The sequence below is a fragment of the Pristis pectinata genome, chromosome 2 (assembly GCF_009764475.1).
Source record: "Pristis pectinata isolate sPriPec2 chromosome 2, sPriPec2.1.pri, whole genome shotgun sequence".
Taxonomy (NCBI): Eukaryota; Metazoa; Chordata; class Chondrichthyes; order Rhinopristiformes; family Pristidae; genus Pristis; species Pristis pectinata.
This window is the reverse complement of record NC_067406.1, coordinates 109,339,003-109,359,983: the sequence shown is the minus strand read 5'-3', so window position 1 is coordinate 109,359,983 and position 20,981 is coordinate 109,339,003. Positions and strand designations below refer to the sequence as shown.

The 20,981-nt window shown below is 37.5% G+C and overlaps 2 protein-coding genes across 3 annotated transcripts in view; both read right to left on the bottom strand.

The window, feature by feature from the left end:
- The window catches only part of tma16 (translation machinery associated 16 homolog), a 96,009-nt gene extending 75,546 nt beyond the window's left edge, over window positions 1-20,463 (bottom strand). Inside the window, exon 1 of the mRNA XM_052010126.1 lies at window positions 20,360-20,463. Within this exon, the coding sequence (XP_051866086.1) occupies window positions 20,360-20,407 (48 nt within the window). The 5' untranslated portion in view covers window positions 20,408-20,463. The remainder of the gene's footprint in view (window positions 1-20,359) is intronic.
- Window positions 355-20,486, bottom strand: LOC127567337 (neuropeptide Y receptor type 5-like). Of its 2 annotated transcripts, none has more exons than XM_052010124.1 (2): window positions 20,360-20,486; window positions 355-4,239 (listed from the first exon to the last, which is right to left on the bottom strand). In XM_052010124.1, exon 2 carries the CDS (start codon window positions 3,586-3,588, stop codon window positions 2,251-2,253), a length of 1,338 nt encoding a protein of 445 aa, XP_051866084.1. In that variant the 5' UTR covers window positions 3,589-4,239; window positions 20,360-20,486; the 3' UTR covers window positions 355-2,250. The 2 variants fall into 2 exon arrangements, with proteins under 2 accessions (XP_051866084.1, XP_051866085.1); XM_052010125.1 differs by having other exon boundaries at window positions 20,251-20,383.
- Between the last annotated feature and the right edge of the window lie 495 nt (window positions 20,487-20,981).

Below are 20,981 nucleotides of genomic sequence, written 5' to 3'. Positions count from 1 at the left end.
ATCACACAAAAGATTGTTGCAGTATTATATCAGTTATGAGTTACACACAGGGTGCACTTACATTTTCAATATGTAACCTGTCAGTACAGTTGGGCATCAAAGTAAATGACAGAGCTGATAAGAATTGATTTTTAGTCATCTTCTCCCGTATTGCCGCCAAGATAATTGTAGCTTATCAACTTACCAAATTTTACTCATTAAAATTGGCTAACTACAATAAGAGCTTATCTCATTTTGAAGATGATTAGCTAGTTTTCTTGTACACCCAAAGATTGGTGAGCCTCTTCTCACATCTCCACTTAGAACGAGGATGAAATGTTGTCCTTGAATTACGCATCAAATTTAGAAACAGAATAGTCAATAATTTTATAATTTATTGTAATATTATCATGAAGAAATGTTCAATTTCAAGATTTACATAATATCATTCTTAATTACCAAATGGAAATAATGTGCACAATTCTTTGTAAATACAATATTTAAATATGAAAGCACAATTTTCCCCAAATCTACATCCATTTCACCTTTGATTTATTTCATTTACAAAACTACTTCTTATTTGGGAGTTCTTCATATTAAATGTGTCTTCTCTTTAGCAGAACACATGGGTGCATTAAAGCACTGGAATAAACTTGGCAGAGCAGACTGGAGCATAATAAGGACAAATAATGCATATTCAGACAACACAAGTGTTTATTACTGAAACATTTCAGGCATCATTTGTTCTTATCACTGTCCACAGACAAAAATTCACTGTTGCAAACCACTATTATCAGCATATCAGCAAGCAACAATATTCAATGCAAACTGAAATTAGCCCTCAACAAAATCCATCAAATTCATGAAAACTAAATGTAACTGAGTTAAGTCATTATTTCCACAACGATTTAACTAATGCATGCAGGTGCAAGTTTCACCTATGGTATCTATAAAAACAATAAAAGGTATAATATTCTAAATGTATCATCCTCTTTTCATTTTAATATTTTTATTTTTTAATACTTAACATTTATTGTAGTCAGGATCAATTCATATTTTTTCTATATAATGTTTCAATCAAAAACAACATTTTGCAAATTAAGTCGACAATTTTAATTGTTCAGGTTACCGTGATTCTACATGCCAATCTGACTGTTTTGATAAAGATATTGCTTCTAATTAAACCTGACAGTTCATTCAGCTGCAGAGATAATTTTTAAATATCAACTACTTAAGATAAATTATACCTTTGAAGGAAACTATATTAGATATTTCCATTTATCTGACATTTAACAGAGAAAGAATACAGCAATCAGTCTTTTAGTCTTATTGTGTGAAAAGAAAATCATTAAGTGGGCACTGTATCAACAATGAATCACTTTCTGATTTTTATCTGTTTGAATAGAGTAAAAAGCAAAGAACAACATGTTATCTTATATTTCCATCACAAAGAAGTGATGCGATAGTACATTTTAAAGTATCAATATCCTGTTTCTATATATGCAAAAATATGCTTCCCTGAATGACTTTTCAGTTATTTCAAAAACGTTTTAAATGTGTTAATTGCAAGCAATGTGCACAACTTTTTAACAGCATTTAAAACATCACTTAGACAACTAAGATATTATTTGAGGGATTTGTTTTAGTGCATGGTTTAGAGATTGCTTTTGATAGTGGCTTGGAATATATATTTCGTACTATCTGAATTTGTGACTTCCATTCACATTAGGTCTAAGTAAAAGGTATGGAAGATGACAGTCATAATGATTCCTCTTTGGTTCAGAACAGTGTGACATCAAAAATTTGGTTTAAACAGTTTCCTTTGATAATATCTGAAGGCTAAAATATTGTCACTGAGCTTAGAAAAGTACAAGACTACATTGTGCAATAGGTTCATTGAGTCAACAAATATCCACAAGATTAAATCAGATAAAAAATTCCCTTTCTTACAGTAGTTCATTTTATATTTATAGGACCTCTAAATGTTTTTAATCAATAACGTCACAAGATAATGGTTATTTTTTGTTCTTATTCACTGTAAAACCCAGTAGAAATCTATATTTAGTTTCCTATCATGATTTCACTAAGATAGTGAGTTCTTTCAGCAAAATCTTTAATATAGTACATGAGGGAATGAATTTGATTGTTTCAGGAGGACATATTGATGACAGTCATACTGTCAAATTGAATCCAGTTAACTGCTCATGTGACTGAGAAACTTGTCTAATTTAAGCCTGATATGACAACCCCAGTTTTTGTCCTCTCTAGGTGTTATTTTACCCAAAAGCACTTGACCAAGGATGGTAAACTAGATTTAATACCATTATTCAAGAATCCATAAAGTATGGGATTCAGGCAACAAGACAGCAAGCCCAACAAGTGACAAATACAGTAAACCAGCTTGAAGTGCCTGTTAGAAATCAGATTGGCATTGAAGTCAGTTAAAAGGTGAAAGATATGCAGAGGCATCCAGCTGACAGTAAAAGCAACAATTACTATAGTCAGTTTGTAGAAAACACTGCGAGACCGTTTCCTCAATCTGCTGATAGATTTTGGTGTCACAGGAATAATGTGTGCATCAGTGGTCTCCTCTAATTCCACTGGTTTCACCTCAAAGCAAATGGGTACGCCTGGTAGAAAGGAGGCTGGCAGAGGCTGCACAATCTTTGAACCATTGTGTGTCTGGTCACTCTTGTGGACCTTGACCATGGCAGGCATGACACTGGCACACTTCCTGCTGTATCTCTTCTTGTGTTTTCTCAGAAGAGAATAGTTCCATCCTTGCATCTTTGAGTGTTGTGCTGGCGGATGTCTGTTAGCTGGCTGGTGTATAGTTAAATTTATCATTTCATTCTCATCGGATCTACTTTGCGTGCTGGGCACAGTGGAACTTATCTTCCTGCACACACTGGCATGGCTGACTGTTAGACAAACTATCGGCAAAATATACTGAATAACTAACAAAGATAAGGTATAGGCATATCTGTAAGAATCAGACGGCCATGCCTCAATACATAAGAATTTATTTTTTAAGGATTCTAAGTGAACAGTTTCACTTAGGTCTATTATTTTATGAAAGATGGGCAAGGGTGAGCAAATAGTAAATCCAATAATCCACACAGTTCCCATTAACAGGTAACCTGTATTTATGGTAAAATTATTGGATAATGGATTGTTTATCATCTGGTACCTAACCATTGCAATTGACATCAGCATTAGTATAGAAACCATAACCGATACACACTGAACAAATGGTACTATATAGCACATGATCTCCCCAAAGATCCATTGGTCCAGAAGTACATAAGTCAATGTAAATGGAGAACAAAATAATAGAATCAAAATGTCAGATAAGGCTAAATTTCCAATCAGAAAGTTAATCATTGATTTCTGTTTTAAGTTTTTGCACAATGCGACCACAACAAAAAAGTTACCAAGAAGGCCCAAAACTGTTATAAATGTGTAAATTCCAACCAGTAAATATCTGATGTCATGTATGCTTCCAATATAATCATCCCAAGATGGCAGATCTGGTCCATATAAGGAACTGTTATTACCATTATCCGACATAACAGTGATATTACTTTTATTTTTTTCTTCGATATCCATTTTGGGTGGTTGGGTTATATATATATATTAAGAAAAAAATGTAAAGTTGCATGTGATGTGTGATAAACAAGAATCAGTTCAACTCCATGAAATGATGAATAATCATGTGCCAAATAAGGAAATGTAGATGATGCAAGCTATAGATTGGCATCACTCCTGTACCAAGTAGTAAATGGCTAATAACATTAAAGGTATCAGATTACACACAATGCATGTGATCTACCATCCCCATATAATATTTTGTGAACATAACCAAATGTGTTTCAGCAATCCTTCATATTGTATCAGCAGAAAATCTCCATAAATGTGCATTAGAAGGTTAAATATTACAGGTACACATGAATCCGTTGGAGGACATTTGCAATAACTAGTTTCAAAATGTCAAAGGGCTACAGAAAATTAAATAACTTTGTTTGCATTTGCAATTCTGCAATCATGATGTGATGAGGAATCTCCTTATTCTTGCAAAGTTTTATGATCTCTCAAACAGATATGTGAGATGAAGTTATGAAAGGATTTCTTGCTGCTTAATGGTGAGTCTACTGGACTGGCAAGAAATGCTGCTTTCTGGTGTTGATCTGCAGGTGTTCAGGCCCAATAGTCTGTGGACTATTCCATCCTTGAAACTTTTCACAGTATTCCTAAAACAGACTGAAACAAATGCAATCAGAGACATCAAATGACATAATACATGAATTATTATTATAAAATTATTAGAGAGTATTACAAGAGTATGTATTGTTAAATGGCTCCTAAATATAGTGCTTAAACTAAAACATACTAACAGTAGGTAAAGGTGTTAGGAAAGTGGCAACATTATAATAAGCTTTCCAAGCCGAAAAATCAACCAATTCTACAGAAAATTGTGTTCCTGTTCCAAACACTGCTCAGAGTTCTACCATAATCTATAAACAAAAGATATCTGTTAAGCTTGACTCTGGGAAATATAACTCTTTTCCAGTCCCTCAAAATGAGAAATCATGACATTAAAGATGAATCAAGGCAAGGTGCCCCCAAACATATCTTTAGTTTCTTGTCCCATTGCCACCCCATTTCACTTTGCAGTCTCATCCTAAACTTTCCATTTCCAAATCCTTCTCAGACCTTCCTTCTGCACTTCCCTGCCGCTCCTCTTGTTTGTATCTTTTATCTCATTTTTATGTTTGTTTCATTACATCAATCATATCTTTTGTTTTATAGAAAGACAAATGTTCTACATAGCAGCACATGACTATGCTTTATAATTTGAGACCAAATAGCTTTGTTTTTGTAAAAGTTTGTTAGCTGTAGCACTTGAACACTGCACCATTTCATTCCACTGGTTTCAAAAGAGGGCAGTAATTCTTAAAGAGTCAATGTCATGCAAAAAAAAAATTCAAGAATAGGTTCAGAATGATTATGAAGCACACTACTGATTTTGCAGGACATTCTGTGCAACATGAATACAACATTTGCCGACAAAACAATGGTCAATATGCTAAAAATTAATTTATTTTATATGAAACATTGAAATAGTTATACATGACTGGAAAAAAATGCAATAGGTAAATGTCATTCTTTTTTTAATACTGTCTCCAATGGACAATGTCACGGAGTTGAAATGGAAACCACACCTGGGTGTTCAGGATTTATTTCCCTTGCAGGTCAAATACCGGAATGATTCACGTATTAGTTTACTACTGTCACATGTACCGAGATACAGTGAACAGCTTTTGTTTGCATGCCATCTAGACAGATCATTCTGTACATAAGTACATCAAGGTAGTAAAAAGGAAAACAGAATGTAGAATATAGTGTTACAGTCAGAGAAAGTGCAGCGCAGGTAGGCAATAAAATGCAAGGGTCATAACAAGTTAGACTGGGAGATCAAGAGCTCATCTTTCAGCATATGAGAGGTCCATTTAAGAGTCTGACAACAATGGGATAGAAGTTGTCCTTGAGCCTGGTGGTATGTGTGCTCAAATTTTTTTATCTTATTAAGAGGCATACTGTAGATCGAGTGGACAGTCAGAGACTTTTTCCCAGGGCGACAATGGCTAACATGAGGGGACATAATTTTAAGGTGATTGGAGGAAGGTATAAGGGGGATGTCAGGGATAAGTTTTTTTACACAGAGAGTGGTGGGTGCGTGGAACGCACTGCCCGCAGAGGTTGTGGGGGCAGATGCATTAGGGACATTTAAGAGACTCTTAGATAGACACATGAATGATAGAAAAATAGGGGGCTATGTAGGAGGGAAGGGTTAGATAGATCTTAGAGCAGGATAACATGTTGGCACAACATTGTGGGCTGAAGGGCCTGTACTGTGCTATAGTGTTCTATGTTCTATGTTCCTGCCCAACAGGAAAGGGAGAAGAGAGAATGACCGGGGTGGAGGGTCCTTGATTATGCTGGCTGCTTATCCGAGGCAGTGGGAAGTGTAGACAGAATCAACAGAGGGGAGGCTAGTTTACGTGATGGACTGCACTGCATTCACAACTCCCAGTAATCTCTTGTGGTCTTGGGCAGAGCAGTTGCCATACCAAGCCCTGATGCATCCGGACAGGATGCTTTCTATGATGCATCTGTAAAGATTGGGAAGAGTCATCAGGGAATTGTTCACCAATAGCAGAGCGTAAAGTGGAGACACACGATACTGCAGATGCTGTGATTCGGAACAAAAGAACTACTGGAGGAACTCAATGGGTCAAGCAGCATCTGTGGAGAGAAAGGAATTATCGACGTGTCTGGTCGAGACCTTGCATGCAGAGTCACGATCTGAAGTGTCGACGATTCCTTTCCCTCCACAGGTGCTGCTTGACCCGCTGAGTTCCTTCAGCAGATTGTTTTTTGTAGCAGAGAATAAAGGATGATGTTGTATTATTAATTCCCTGTTCACATCTGTGGCAGCCCCATTTTTACAGCAAGTAAAGGTACTCTATAGATGGTCATCTGAAACCCTCAGTGTGTATTTTGTTCAGTATAATAAGTACAAAAATATTAATTCTTGCAGTTTGATAATTTACTTGTAAGACTCCTTGTATTTTTGAATCCAATGCACAGGATTATCTGGATCAATTTAAATCAATTATACGGTGACTCAGGAATTAAAAGGCAGATTATTATTGAAATGCAAAGAGACTGCAGATGAGTGTAGTTCAGAGGGATCTAGGTATTCTAGTGTATGAATCACAAAAGGTTAGCAGACAGGTCCAACAAGTAGTTAAAAGGCAAACAGCATACTGTTCTTTATTGCAAAGGGGTTGGAGTTAAGGATAGGGAGGTTTAGTTACAGTTGTACAGGGTGTTGGTGAGGCCACACCTGGAATACTGTGCACGGTTTTGGCCCTCTTACCTAAAAAGGATATAGTACCATTGGAGATAGTCGGAAGGAGATTCACCAGGTTAATTCCTGGGATGAGAGGTTTGTCCTATCGAGAGAGGTGAGGCAGTTTGGGTCTGTATTCCTTGTGAGTTTAAAGAATGAGGGGTGACCTTATTCAAGCCTATAGGATCCTAATGGGGCTTGTCAGGGTAGACGTTGAAATGTTTTCACTAGTGGGAGAGTCACGAACAAAGGGACATAGCTGCAATATAAGGAGCCAGACATTTAAAAAATGAGATGCATTGAAATTTCTTCTCACTGAGGGGAGTGAATATCTGGAAGTCTCTGCCCCTAAGGGTGACAGAGGCCAGATCATTAGGTATAGTTAAGGTGGAGATAGATAAATCTTTGAAAGAAAGATTGAGGAATTGTAGGTTGTAGGAAACTGGCACAGAAAAGGAGTTGAGGCCAGCATGGATCAGCCTTGATCATGTCAAATGACAGGGAAGGCTTGAGGGGCCTGGTGACCTACTCCTATTTTCTTGTGTTCTTGTATTTGCTCACGGAAGGAGAATGTGTCTTAACCTGTGCTTGAAAACAAGTTATGCAACCAGAACACAACCTGGCTGATAAAATATATATGAAACTGCTAATACTTCCACATTACTTCAAATGAATTATTCCTTCGGTCCAGCAATGCATGAAAAATACAAGAGGAAGAAAATATAAAAGAAATTTCTAAATAGTTGTTGTGATTAACTTCTGGCAGGATATTATTATCTCCCAGTGCAGATTAAGGTTACAGAGCGAAATGAAATGAATGGGGTTGTTCTCTAACTCAAGTGACTGCTTCTGGTCAGTGACATCACTGTGCTATTAGAAGACAGAAAGTTTAATTGAACGTAACATATACAGTGGCATGCAAAAGTTTGGGCACCCCTGGTCAAAATTTCTGTTACTGTGAATAACTAAGCGAGTAAAAGATGACCTGATTTCCAAAAGGCATAAAGTTAAAGATGACACATTTCTTTAATATTTTAAGCAAGATTACTTTTTTATTTCCATCTTTTACAGTTTCAAAATAACAAAAAAGGAAAAGGGCCCGAAGCAAAAGTTTGGGCACCCTGCATGGTCAGTACTTAGTAACAGCCCCTTTGGCAAGTATTACAGCTTGTAAACACTTTCTGTAGCCAGCTAAGAATCTTTCAATTCTTGTTTGGGGGATTTTTGCCCATTCTTCCTTGCAAAAGGCTTCTAGTTCTGTGAGATTCTTGGGCCGTCTTGCATGCACTGCTCTTTTGAGGTCTATCCACAGATTTTCGATGATGTTTAGGTCGGGGGACTATGCAGGTCATGGCGAAACCTTCAGCTTGTGCCTCTTGAGGTAGTTCATTGTGAATTTTGAGGTGTGTTTAGGATCGTTATCCTGTTGTAGAAGCCATCCTCTTTTCATCTTCAGCTTTTTTACAGACGGTGTGATATTTGCTTCCAGAGTTTTCTGGTATTTAATTGAATTCATTCTTCCCTCTACCAGTGAAATGTTCCCCGTGCCACTGGCTGCAACACAAGCCCAAAGCATGATCGATCCACCCCCGTGCTTAACAGTTAGAGAGGTGTTCTTTTCATGAAATTCTGCACCTTTTTTTCTCCAAACATACCTTTGCTCATTGCGGCCAAAAAGTTCTACTTTAACTTCATCGGTCCACAGGAATTGTTTCCAAAATGCATCAGGCTTGTTTAGATGTTCCTTTGCAAACTTCTGACGCTGAATTTTGTGGTGAGGATGCAGGAAAGTTTGGAGAAAAAAGGGTGCAGAATTTCATGAAAAGAACACCTCTCCAACTGTTAAGCACGGGGGTGGATCGATCATGCTTTGGGCTTGTGTTGCAGCCAGTGGCACGGGGAACATTTCACTGGTAGAGGGAAGAATGAATTCAATTAAATACCAGCAAACTCTGGAAGCAAGTATCACACCATCTGTAAAAAAGCTGAAGATGAAAAGAGGATGGCTTCTACAACACGATAACGATCCTAAACACACCTCAAAATCCACAATGGACTACCTCAAGAGGCACAAGCTGAAGGTTTTGCCATGGCCCTCACAGTCCCCGACCTAAAAATCATCGAAAATCTGTGGATAGACCTCAAAAGAGCAGTGCATGCAAGACGGCCCAAGAATCTCACAGAACTAGAAGCCTTTTGCAAGGAAGAATGGGCAAAAATCCCCCAAACAAGAATTGAAAGATTCTTAGCTGGCTACAGAAAGTGTTTACAAGCTGTGATACTTGCCAAAGTAGGTGTTACTAAGTACTGACCATGCAGGGTGCCCAAAACTTTTGCTTCGGGCCCTTTTCTTTTTTGTTATTTGAAACTGTAAAAGATGGAAATAAAAAGTAATCTTGCTTAAAATATTAAAGAAATGTGTCATCTTTAACTTTATGCCTTTTGGAAATCAGGTCATCTTTTACTCGCTTAGCTATTCACAGCAACAGAAATTTTGACCAGGGGTGCCCAAACTTTTGCATGCCACTGTATATGAATTCATGCCTCACTTTTCAAAATAGAATACACAGGCCCTGGGGAAGCATTTTGTACAGAATTCTCTCCGGACTGCTTTCTTCTTAAATGATTTAACAATAAAAAAAACTGGCCTTGGCTCAAGCATAAAGGTCAGAATCTAAGAAATTTTGCATAAGAACATTAACATGTGTTGTGACATTGGATATCATACAAGTCATTGTAAAAGCAATCATAGGATGGAAGGAAAATAGGACACCACAAAAAATAGAGACACAACAAATTCTGCAGATGCTGGATGTATCTGGAGCAATACACAAAAAGTGTTGGAAGAATTCAGCAGGTCAGGCAGCATCCATGGAGGGAAATAAACAGTCGACGTTTCGGGTCAAGGCCCTTCATCAGGACTGGAAAGGAAGAGGGCAGAAGCCAGAATAAGGTGGGGGGGAGGGGGAGGAGCACATGCAGGCAGGGGATAGGTGAGTCCAGGTGATAGGCGGGTCCAGGTGAGAGGGCAGTGGACCATGGAATAAAGGATGGGGGAGGGGAGGAGATGAGGTGGGCAGGTCAGGGGAGAAGGGAGCCATCAGAATAAGGGAAGACAAAGTGGTGGGGGGGGAGGGGAAGAAAAAGAATGGGTGGGTTACTGGGAAGTTATAGAAATTGATGTTGAGGCCATCAAGTTGGAGACTCCCAAGGCGGAATGAGGTGTTGAGGTGTTGTTCAACAATGAGGTGTTGTTCTTCCAACCTGCGCCTGACCTCAATGTGGCAGTAGAGGAGACCATGGATAGATATGTCAGTATGGGAGTGGGATGTGGAATTGGTGGCCACCAGGAGGTTCTGGCTGTTGCGGCGGACGAAGTTTGACGAAGCGGTGACCCAATCTGCGTCGGGACTCACCAATGTATAGGAGGCTGCACCGGGAGCACTGGATGCAATAAATGACTGCCTCGGACTCACAAGTGAATCACTGCCTCACCTGGAAGGATTGTTTGGGACCCTGAATGGTAGTGAGGGATTAGGTGTAGGGACAGGTGTAGCAATTGGTGTGGTTGCAGGCATAAGTGCTAGTGGGGTTATTGGTGGGGTGGGATGAGTGACTGGTAAAAGGAAAATGATAAATGATAATGAGGTGAGTCTGAGACACCTTTTGAAGGAAAGAAAACTTGTAATTATACGACAATTTTCATGTTCCAAGGACATCCCAAAATGCCTCACATCCACTGATACACAAACAAACTAGCAGCTATAATAAACAAGGACAAAATAACCTATTGGTTACTATATGTTTGTTGGGTTGGTCAAGTAAATGTTGTCCAGGGCATTCCAAAGACATAGAGGTTAGGAGCTGTGGGGATGTTGGTGCCAGAAGAGTGGCGACATTTACGCGTTTCCCCCAGCACATTCTCAGTAACACAAAAATTGCATTTCATTGTGTGTTTTGATGTACATGTGACTAATAAATATCTCATCTTATCCATCAGCTTTTTTTCAGATTATGTCATGGATTTTTTTAATATTACTGCTGTCCAGACAAACTGGATCTCACTTCAGCATCGTAAGTAAAAGGCTTCAACTCTAATAATGCAGAACTTCCTCAGTACTCTGCTGAAATTCAACTGAAATTACGTGCTCTAGTCTAGAACATGGTTTGAACCCACAACCTTCTAACCTAAATTTAATAGCGCCATCATGGAACGATGCGTCTCAGCACATCCCTCCAAGAGTGCAAAGACTCAACAATTTTGGATTATTTACACAGAGAATATGAACTTAAAGAAATGGTGAGTCAACTGAGCAGGGAAAAACAATTCAGTTCTTGAAGCCTGTTACGATATTGAGAAGCTTTTAAATGAGGCTTTCTGGATCTTTCGGGATCTATAGCACTGTCAGTTGAAGAAATAAAAATTGGACTGAGTGTTCTAAATAAGGTCTAAGCAGGGTTTTGTAAAATAGCATTACATATAGTTTGTTTCATGGTGGATTCATATTATAATACAATCCTCGTAAAATGCTTGCTTCTACTGTGGCCTTCGAGAGCTGATTGTGAACTGGACCTCCTCCCTGTTGCCATTCCGCACACGACATCCAATTTGAAGGCTCTTTACAAGATAAACTGAGCCCTCTCTTAGTCAATTATTATTGCCTCTTGATATAGTATTTTATATTCAGGAAGAGAATATTCTTTTTTACATTGTTTCTATATAATGATGTAGGAATCAATTATTGAGAACCATTTTTATAATGATCCTATAAATCTTCTTTAGGGGATGACAGAGTTGCAAAACCTCCTTATAGATATATCATTTTAATATACTCTATTATTGGCTCTGCTTCTTAAATTCACTTTGCTCTTATGTGTTGTGGCCCAAGTCATTATCTTTCCATCATATGGCGATCCCATTTGGTCTTGACATTTCAAATGCATTGGAAAGATATTCTTTATAAAATTAGGACTTTATGGATTGTGAAAACTATTTCTGCTAATTTGTGAGAAAAAAAGATTCAGTTAATTTTTAGTAATGTTTCACACTACAATTTTTTTTTGTGTGGTAACTTGTGGCCCTGGTTTAAAACTTAGTGCAAAACGTATATTTGGTATGTAACATGACTAACGATAAACTAGTAAAACAGAAAGAAAAGAGTGAGAAAGAGCACATTAATTAGAGGATATGAAAGTTCCTTCAAAGGCCTGGAGGAAATCAACCAACATTCTGTATGCATACTGGAGTTTGTAAGTGCTAATATAAAAGGTGACGATGAACCTAGCTTGGGATCATTAACAAAAGGATGAAAAGGTTTGGAAGGATGATTGGAATAAATCATTAAATAGAAAAAAAGATGGAGAACTCTTGAAATAATGGGAAAAGGGCAAATGAAAATCCAGCAGTTTATAGCATAGAGCAATAAAACTGTCATGTGTCCAAATCATTGTTTATTAGTAGCATTTTCCAAGCTAAAGTGGACATGCTTTGACAGAAGGATTATCGTTGCAGATTGTATCCTCTATTCAACACTGATTGACACAGCTAATTTTCTGCAGTTTAATGTGTGGCTGGTTGTCTTCCTTTTTATTCAAAATGCAAGTTTTGTATACAACTTTAGCAAAACCTTGCTAAATTCTGAGATAAAAACATAAAATGCTGGTAATATTCAGCAAGTCAGGCAGCATGCATACAAAAAGAAACAGTTAATAGCTCAGGCTGATGATTTTTCAGAAGAAAATTATGAATTCGGCCCAGGATATGTTAAAAAGAAAAAAAACATTAACCTGCTTAGAAACTGGATACTATGCAAACCCTTTAAGGTACATACTACTAAAGATAAACTGACATTTATGGACTCTATAAGGCCAGGTTTCAAGCAAAGATTGAAATATAATGAAAATTAAATGCTGAAAACAAACAAATAGAGAATGCATATCAGTCAAAATTTCAGAATATTGCTCTGCTTTTTTTAGATTATGTAAAATTTGGTGTTGATTTTATAAGAAACTATTAACATATCATAACAATCAAACAGTAATATTTCTCAAGAGTGATTTGAGTCTCAGTCATTGTGATTAGAAGTTAGAAACAATAATTTTCACAGACAGGATCAGTGTGTTAATGATACATAAATTAACAAGGGTTATTTACTAAATAATCACAGATGCTGACTGTAGAAGAGACCTTAAAAGGCATTATATTATATATGATTTTTAAAATAATTTTAGTTATGTACATGGCACAGGTGCTTCTAAAGAAATGTTTTCAATTATTTTCTCATTTGAACACTTTAACAGTAATATGCTATTACAGGGTTGAGTAATTCTGTCTCCAATACCATATTAACGAATATAGTCACAAATACAATTGTGCCTACATCAGACTTCAGTTTGGAAAAATCCAGGATCCGTTTCAAAGGCTGTACAAATTGCTTATTATTGGAAGAGTCAACCTCAATTTAAAGGAGAAGCTATTGTACAACATGTGAAGGATTATTAATCAGGAAACATTATCTGTGCAATCATATTAGGGGGTTGTCAATATAGCTAGACTTTATCCAGCTCAAAGTGCAGATTTGGAATTAATATTAAAAAAACAAAATGAAAAGTCAAGCATTTCCCACTTACTGTCATTTAAGACTTCCATGATAAAGGACAGGGAATTCTGGGAGGTCATGCTATTTGTAGTCCAGCATAGATCTCAATATGTTCTTCACAAGTTACTTGCATCCCCAGTCTCTGTGCTATGCAAAGGTAGTGAGTGGGATTGTGGCCTTTGGTCTCTACCCTTCTACGATGAACTTCCACCTGTACACAACCAACTAAACAACTCTACCTCTGAGTTTTCCTTTATGTGACTGTTAGCCTTCACTTTCTCATAGCAACATTAGTGGTATTGGTATTTCAACTGTGTATGGGATTAGTTGCTCAAAGATTCCCTGCAGGTATCTGCATCAGTAGCTGTATCTCGATTGATTGCGGAAGTATAATGAGACCTAATCAGAAAGAAAAATCCTTACATTACATTATTTAAGAAATGCAACATGATCATGGAAACTTCCATTTAGAAGGAGACCACTTAGCAATAATATACACAGAGTTTGTGAAAGATCTATCCAAATTAATTCCAGACTACTGACCTTTCCCTGCAGTTCTCTAATTGTCTATTGAAGGTTTTTATTGAATTTGCCTCCTTCATCTTTTCAGTCAATGGTTTCCACTTCCTAACATTATGCAAAACAAATCTTCATCCCCCCCATTGGTTCTTTGGATCTCAAATCCTTTAGTAAACAACCCTGCAGCCAATGGAAGAGGTTTCTGTTTCTTTTCTCAGTAATGTTTGCTCAGCAAAACCATACCTCTTTTGGGAAACTACACGGTAGCATAGCGGTTAGCGTGATGCTATTACAGCGCCAGCGATCAGGGTTCGATTCCCATCGCTGTCTGTAAGGAATTTGTACATTCTCCCATGTCTACGTGGGTTTCCTCCGGGTGCTCCGGTTTCCGCCACATTGCAAAGACGTACGGGTAGGTTAATTTGGGTTTAAAATGGGCAGTGCGGACTCGTTGGGCCGGAAGCGCCTGTTACCATGCTGTAAATAAAATTTTTTTAAAAACTTGACCAATAAACTGCTCCAGTGCAAATTACATTTTAGTGATGACACAATAAAGCAAGTCAATGTACAATAAGTTATACTTAAATGAATGCTTAATTTTACTGGGGCCATAGATTTGTATGGGACCTCTGAAAAGGTTCTATATTGTTTGGTGTTCATGGGCCTGGGTACCACTGGCCAATGTATTAAACTATTCCTCTTACAATCACAGTTTAAAATCCTATGATATGAAGAGTTATGATCTATGGATCTGTGACATAGGCTAAGTTATAGGAAAGATATCTTGGATTAAATATGGTCTTGAAATTAATTACAGTATCTGTCATCATTTATAAGTTATATGCCTGTTTCGTTTGATTTGAGGTCAACACTGGGTCCAAAATTCATTCAGGCAACAGCTGTCTCAATAGATGTGGATTCTTGTTTCAATATGTTAATATTTAAAGTGCAAAAGTAATGATGTAACTCAATTTGCATAATTTCATCAGAAATGAATGCATATAAGTATGGCCAGCACAAATTATATAACAAGAAGTATTTTTGTGAAATATGCCAATTAAACATGGAGGATTTTGCTCATAATAGGAAATATTCAAGATCACAGTTGACTTACCATGCAATTATTGTGAAAGAAGTGATATTTGTTTTAGTGAAAAACTCAAATTTTACTTAATAAATTTATGCAGTCCTGGGATTAGTGCTTCATTATTATAATCCAGTCTATCAGTCAGAGAATTAAGTTGGCATGAGTTATCTTTAGGAGCAGTGGCAAAGACTAGATATAAATATACATAAGTTCAAAACGATCTTGACAGGCACAATAAGAGGATGGTAACATGGAAGATGCAGCTTAATACAGAGAAATGTAGGGTTTTAGAATTTGACAGAGGGAAGGCTGATAAGGATTGCGAGCTAAATGGGAATGCATTTGAAATACTGGAGTAGGAGAGACCCTCTGGAATGTTGACCTACACCAACACTGTAACTCTGTCCATTTTCACCCTATCAGAGCTCATCTGCTGTTGAAATCTACACCTTTATTTTTGTGTTACCTTTGGACTTGGCTCGTCCAATGTTCTGCTGGCCAGCTTTCCACCTTCTAACCTGTGTAAATATGAACTCATTGAATACAGTGCTGCCCACATTCTAGTTGGCACCAGTAGTTCCTATTCAGTCATCACACTTTTACTTGCTGACCTGAATAAGCTCCCAATTAAACAACATCTCACTTATAAAATTCCCATCTTTGCTTTCAAATTCCTCTGCCTATGTATGCGTCACTCCCTAAAGCTGTTGAAGCCTCCTGGATCTGTGTGGTTTTCCATTCCTGGCCTTTTAGCTGCACCTGGTGTTAGTCAATCCATTCCTGGCAGCTGTGCCTTCAGCTGCTTACATAACAGGCTCTGAAATCCCCTGCCTCAGCCTCTCAGCCTCTTTATCCCTCTCTTCCTTATTTGTCTCTCATTAATACTTAGTCCAACTAAATCTTGATTTTACTGCTCATCTACGTCCTTGTAGGCTCAACATCATACTTGTTTGGCAAATTTGTGTGAAGTACCTAGGGATGTTTGGCAAGTCATTTAAAATACCAACAAAATGATGGGATATATAGATAGAGGTAAAAAATGTAAACTCAGATAAGTGATTCTGGCAGTGTCTCTGGCTATGGAGAAATCACAGCAGGATTAATAAACGCAGTTTCTCCATTTTAAGAAGGACATTTGTTTGTTGGAGGTGTGCAGTAAAGGGCTACACAGGCAACACCAGAAAACGGAATGATTTATGAAAAAAATAGTTTGGGTCTTTATGCTCTTGAAAAGGAAAAAAAATGATGTTGACAATTACAAATGATTTGGAAAAATTAGATCCAAATACCTTCTTTGTTATGCCCAGACTTTAAGTATAAGAGAGCATATTTATAAAGCAATGAATTAGAAAATGCAGGAGCAGCTTTTTCACTAAAAGGGTGGTGACTATCTGGAGTACAATACCAGCACAAAGCAAGGATTAAGGTTCAGGTCAACAAATTAGATTCAAGATTATTACAAATGTCAAACCTAGAAGTGTTCACATTTGTTTACTTAATGAAACATCCACAGCAAAATCAACCATGTTATTCAACCAACCACAGTACAGTATTCATGAAGTATGTAGGTAACACTAGTGCAATAATGCTGAACTAATATTCTTCCAGCCAGCAAATATAAAACACCATTTAAATTGATACAAAGTTAAACCTGCTACACGGGACCTGATGCATTCATGTGCCCCTGTTGTACTGATGTATTTTATCACAAAGCACTATTATCTCTATAGATTGACTTTTTTTTATTGCAATATATAGAGGTTCTTTTCAAGCACACTGGTATAAATAAATATTAATTTTAGTCCAGTTTTAGTGCACTGGTATAATTCTGCTGAACATTTTCTGTACTTTGGATCCATTGCAGCAAAGAAATGACTGAAATAATGCAACTGAATGACTGTTTACACTGCTAACATACCTTAAGTGAAGTTAAATTCAACAAGTTTTGAACATAGAGGAGCGGAGCTAACAACATAATAATGTTTTTCGTTAACCGAAGAAATATCAGTCCAGTTTTTTTTTTGGAAGTTTTTGGTTTGCTTTTGTTCATTATTTTTTTTTGATTTGGGGGTTCTCTTTTCATATAATTAAATATTTTTTCAATTTTTTTTTGTATCATGCTCACTTAGCAAGACAGCGAGAGGTCCAGATTATATAGTTTACTCCTTGTGAGTATATATATTAACTGTTATTATTGTTATCCCGATCTCTTCGCACCATGTGTATAATCATTAATGTTATGTATATTAAATTGAATTAATTTGAAATTCAATAAAAGGATTGAAAAAGAAAGAAATTCTACAAGTTTTACCAACTGCACTCATGCATGGTTCCAGCACTTCTTGTTCTGATCGCTGCATCTGTAAGCATACACCAAGAGGAGCTGAAGTATTTTCTCCTATTGAAACTATTCCATCTTTTGATTTACAGATTATTGTAATTATTCATCGTTGTCACTTAATAAAACTTGCCATCATTCATGCAGAAGCCTAAAATATAATCAATTCAATGTTCAGAGCTGGCTGTATGTCATCAAGTGCAGAAACAATGTGCTGACATAATCCCTCAGAAGCAATGAGGGAGACTAGGCAAAGCTCGCTCTCACTTCCGTAATGATAATATAGAAAAGCACTGCAGGCATTGCGCAGAACAAATGAAACTCCTTCAGTAGTCTCTGACAGTGCAAAGCTCAGTCCTTTTTAGAAACCATAAAATTAGCTTCAAATCAAATTCAAAATAGGAAGCCACAAATGCAACATATTTAAGTCCACATTATAGTGAAGACATACCAAGTTGCTAGCACTATTTTTTCTACTTCATCAGATTGTTCATCAATGTTGTTCAATTAATTGCCTGCTTTTATAACAAGGTTCTGCCTGTTTTATGTTTTCCAACATGCTTCTTTGACAAGTTTTTAAAAAATATTTAATTACTTCTCTTGTGAAAGCATTAGTTCCTTGTTGAAACATGATTCCATAAGTGCCAGGACGATTCTGAACTTCCTTCTGCTAAATAACCCTCACTTATGAAGCTTTTTAGTGAGTATTCCACTACTGTTGGATATTGGAACACAGTCAGATCCCATCCTCATGCAAAATATGCAAAAATATATTGCCAAGAATCAATGTATATTGATTTTTCCTTCTTTATCCCTGACACAGCAGCAACTTAAAACTAAATGCTAAACAATGTTAGCTAGTTAAGGAACAACCTCGGACACTGGTTGTCTTCCACAGTTTCTCGGTCATTGGATAAACCTGCAAATCTAGTGGACAAATCTAGTAAATCTATGTGGCAAGAAAAAGATGTTGGTGGGAATTTGCTGCAAAATCTTGCTTTTGTTAATTATCAGGAATAATTAGTTTGGAGCTATCAGAGAATAACAGAAATAATATGATTCATCATTTATGGCAGAAATTGCTCTCCTTTATTTCTCCTTCAGTTTAGCTCACTCTCTTTCCCTTGTCATCCATCCGACACTATCTATTTAGTGTTGTCTCCTCTTGTTTCTCTAGTTAACTATGTATATATGTACCTCTGTATCTTGATCTGTCCCTTTCACATTTTCTTACTTCATATTTTATTCCCTCATCTGTTTCCTGCCACAATACTTGCCTTGGGTCTCTCTGTGTAGGAAAAGATCAGATCAGCCATGACCTTATTGTATGGTAGAGAAGGCTTGAGGGGCCATATGGTCAACTCCTGCTCCAATTTCTTATGTTCATGCATATCTCTTCCTTTCTCCAGAATGTTTGTCATGATGTCTAAAAGACTGAATGAAATAACATGTAGAAAGGCCAAATATAAACGTTGATCCTCAATAAAGACCTGGGTCGGAATTCCTTATTGTTTGAGAAACAAAATTTGGACTGGATTATTCTTTCTATTAATTTCTCTGTTGTTATGTCATAAGTGATAGAGTAAGACTTTAGTGTGTTTAATTAACCATATTTAACGAGCTCTTTGAAACAAACATTTTTACAAGGTGAGTTAAAATGGATATTCTCAATTCTTTTACTCATTTTTTCCACTGATTCTCTCATCCTTCCATCTCCCCTTATAATATTTTCCACCTAAGAGTGTAAACAGGAAATCAGCCTGTGTATCTCTGGAGGTGCCCATTAGCCTTTCAATATGAATACCTTCAGGTGCCCCTTGTCATACTTCTGTCCTTTCTTCCAGCACTGAATAGATGCTGTTCACTTACACTGGGTTTTTTACTCTGACAGCTCATTGACGTTAGGAACCCACATGTGAAGAATCATGGGATCCAGACATCTCCCAAAGGGGATACTGTCAGAATATTTATAAGGGAGTTTATTTACTTGGCTGTTTCAAAGAGGGCGAGTTGCACATTTCTGATTATCTCTGGTTCCTTATCAAGGTCAAAGACCAATTATTTTGTCACTTGACCATTTAAAGTAGCAATAACAAATCTGTCCTGATACGTAAACAGATCACTTGGTGAGCTACATGACTACGGTTAAGGGAGAGTCGTTATTTGGTGCATTTATCTCTTGTATACTACTCCTGTAGTATTTTATCAATCTGTTAATCTCACTTTCTGGGCAAGTAGGCAATTGCTCCCGTTGTCAGAACCTCCATATATACTTACGATATAAACTAAATCAAATTGTTGACAAATAATTTATACTAATAAAGCATAAATTTTATTAAGGTTCATAACTTTGCTCAATACGGAAAGGATGCTTTTGTTTCTGTTTCATGCTAACGTTTAGAGTTGCAGTCAAACGATGCGGGTGATCGAATGTGTAATGTTTTGGCATCTTCCTTCCAATCAGCGAATATTTTCTTTATCCAGGTCTGGATAAAACAAGCGTTAAAAGCATACAAGTGTAATGCACGTACTGGGCATTACTCAAATGTTGCAATTTTCATGCTTTTTTTGAAGCAATAGCCAACCTAAACCTGCTGAGCGGTCATCGTTGACAGTGACCGTTTCTGTCCGGGATTTTCACACTTGTTTACGACAAATGCACGATCACTTATCGACCAAAAACAACAATTTCCCTCTTGTGCAATTTACCAGTAATTTTTTAAATGGTCGTCCTTATACGGGCCAGAGGTAAATGTTAAAATAATATTTAAAATAATGAAGATATTTATTTATAAAGTGGGCAGGGCATTACCAAATGAAACTGGAAGCCAACACGATCATGCAGCACTGATGCAACCTCACCACCGAGTTCGAAAACGGCATGCATGTCTTTCTAAAGCCCCGAAGAAGAGATCGAATACCTGTGATCCGCAGAGCGACCGGCCGCTGCCTCTGGCATTCATCGGCATTCCCTTGCTTGCAATCCCAGCCCAGCGATTTTACCGGGGAACTCGTGGATCATCCGGAGATTTCTCACGTGGCTCCGCTGCACAGTGTAGAGACGGATGTGTGTAAAAGCAGTCGGACGGTAGCTGGTGTGCCTGTTTTCGGCTTGAGCCACGGGCAGCATTTATTGTCCCTTCCCTCGGTGCAATTTGTCCATTCGTCCCGACTCTTCTCCCTCCATTGGGATCCCGCCTCCGTCTGAGGGCTGGGCACACAAAGCTCCTGTACTTTTAAATCTTTCCTTTAAGTCTTGCTGGCCCTGTGCTACGGACGGTTACATAGTGAAAGCTTGTGGATAAATGGCACTCTTGCGGTTCACTGCTCTTATTTGCTGTTCTGCCAATGCAATGCAAAAATCCTCTTTATTATCCGGTCAGTCAAACGTCCTGTTCATTTAACAAGACATTGATGTATAAGGGAGGGAGACACACGCAGGGAGTCATGCATACTAAGAGTCTGCTAGCGGATGCACAGCACCCTTGCCTGGATGTAAAGGCGCTGAATGAGAGCATCGCTGAAGTTTCATTTTTGACAAGT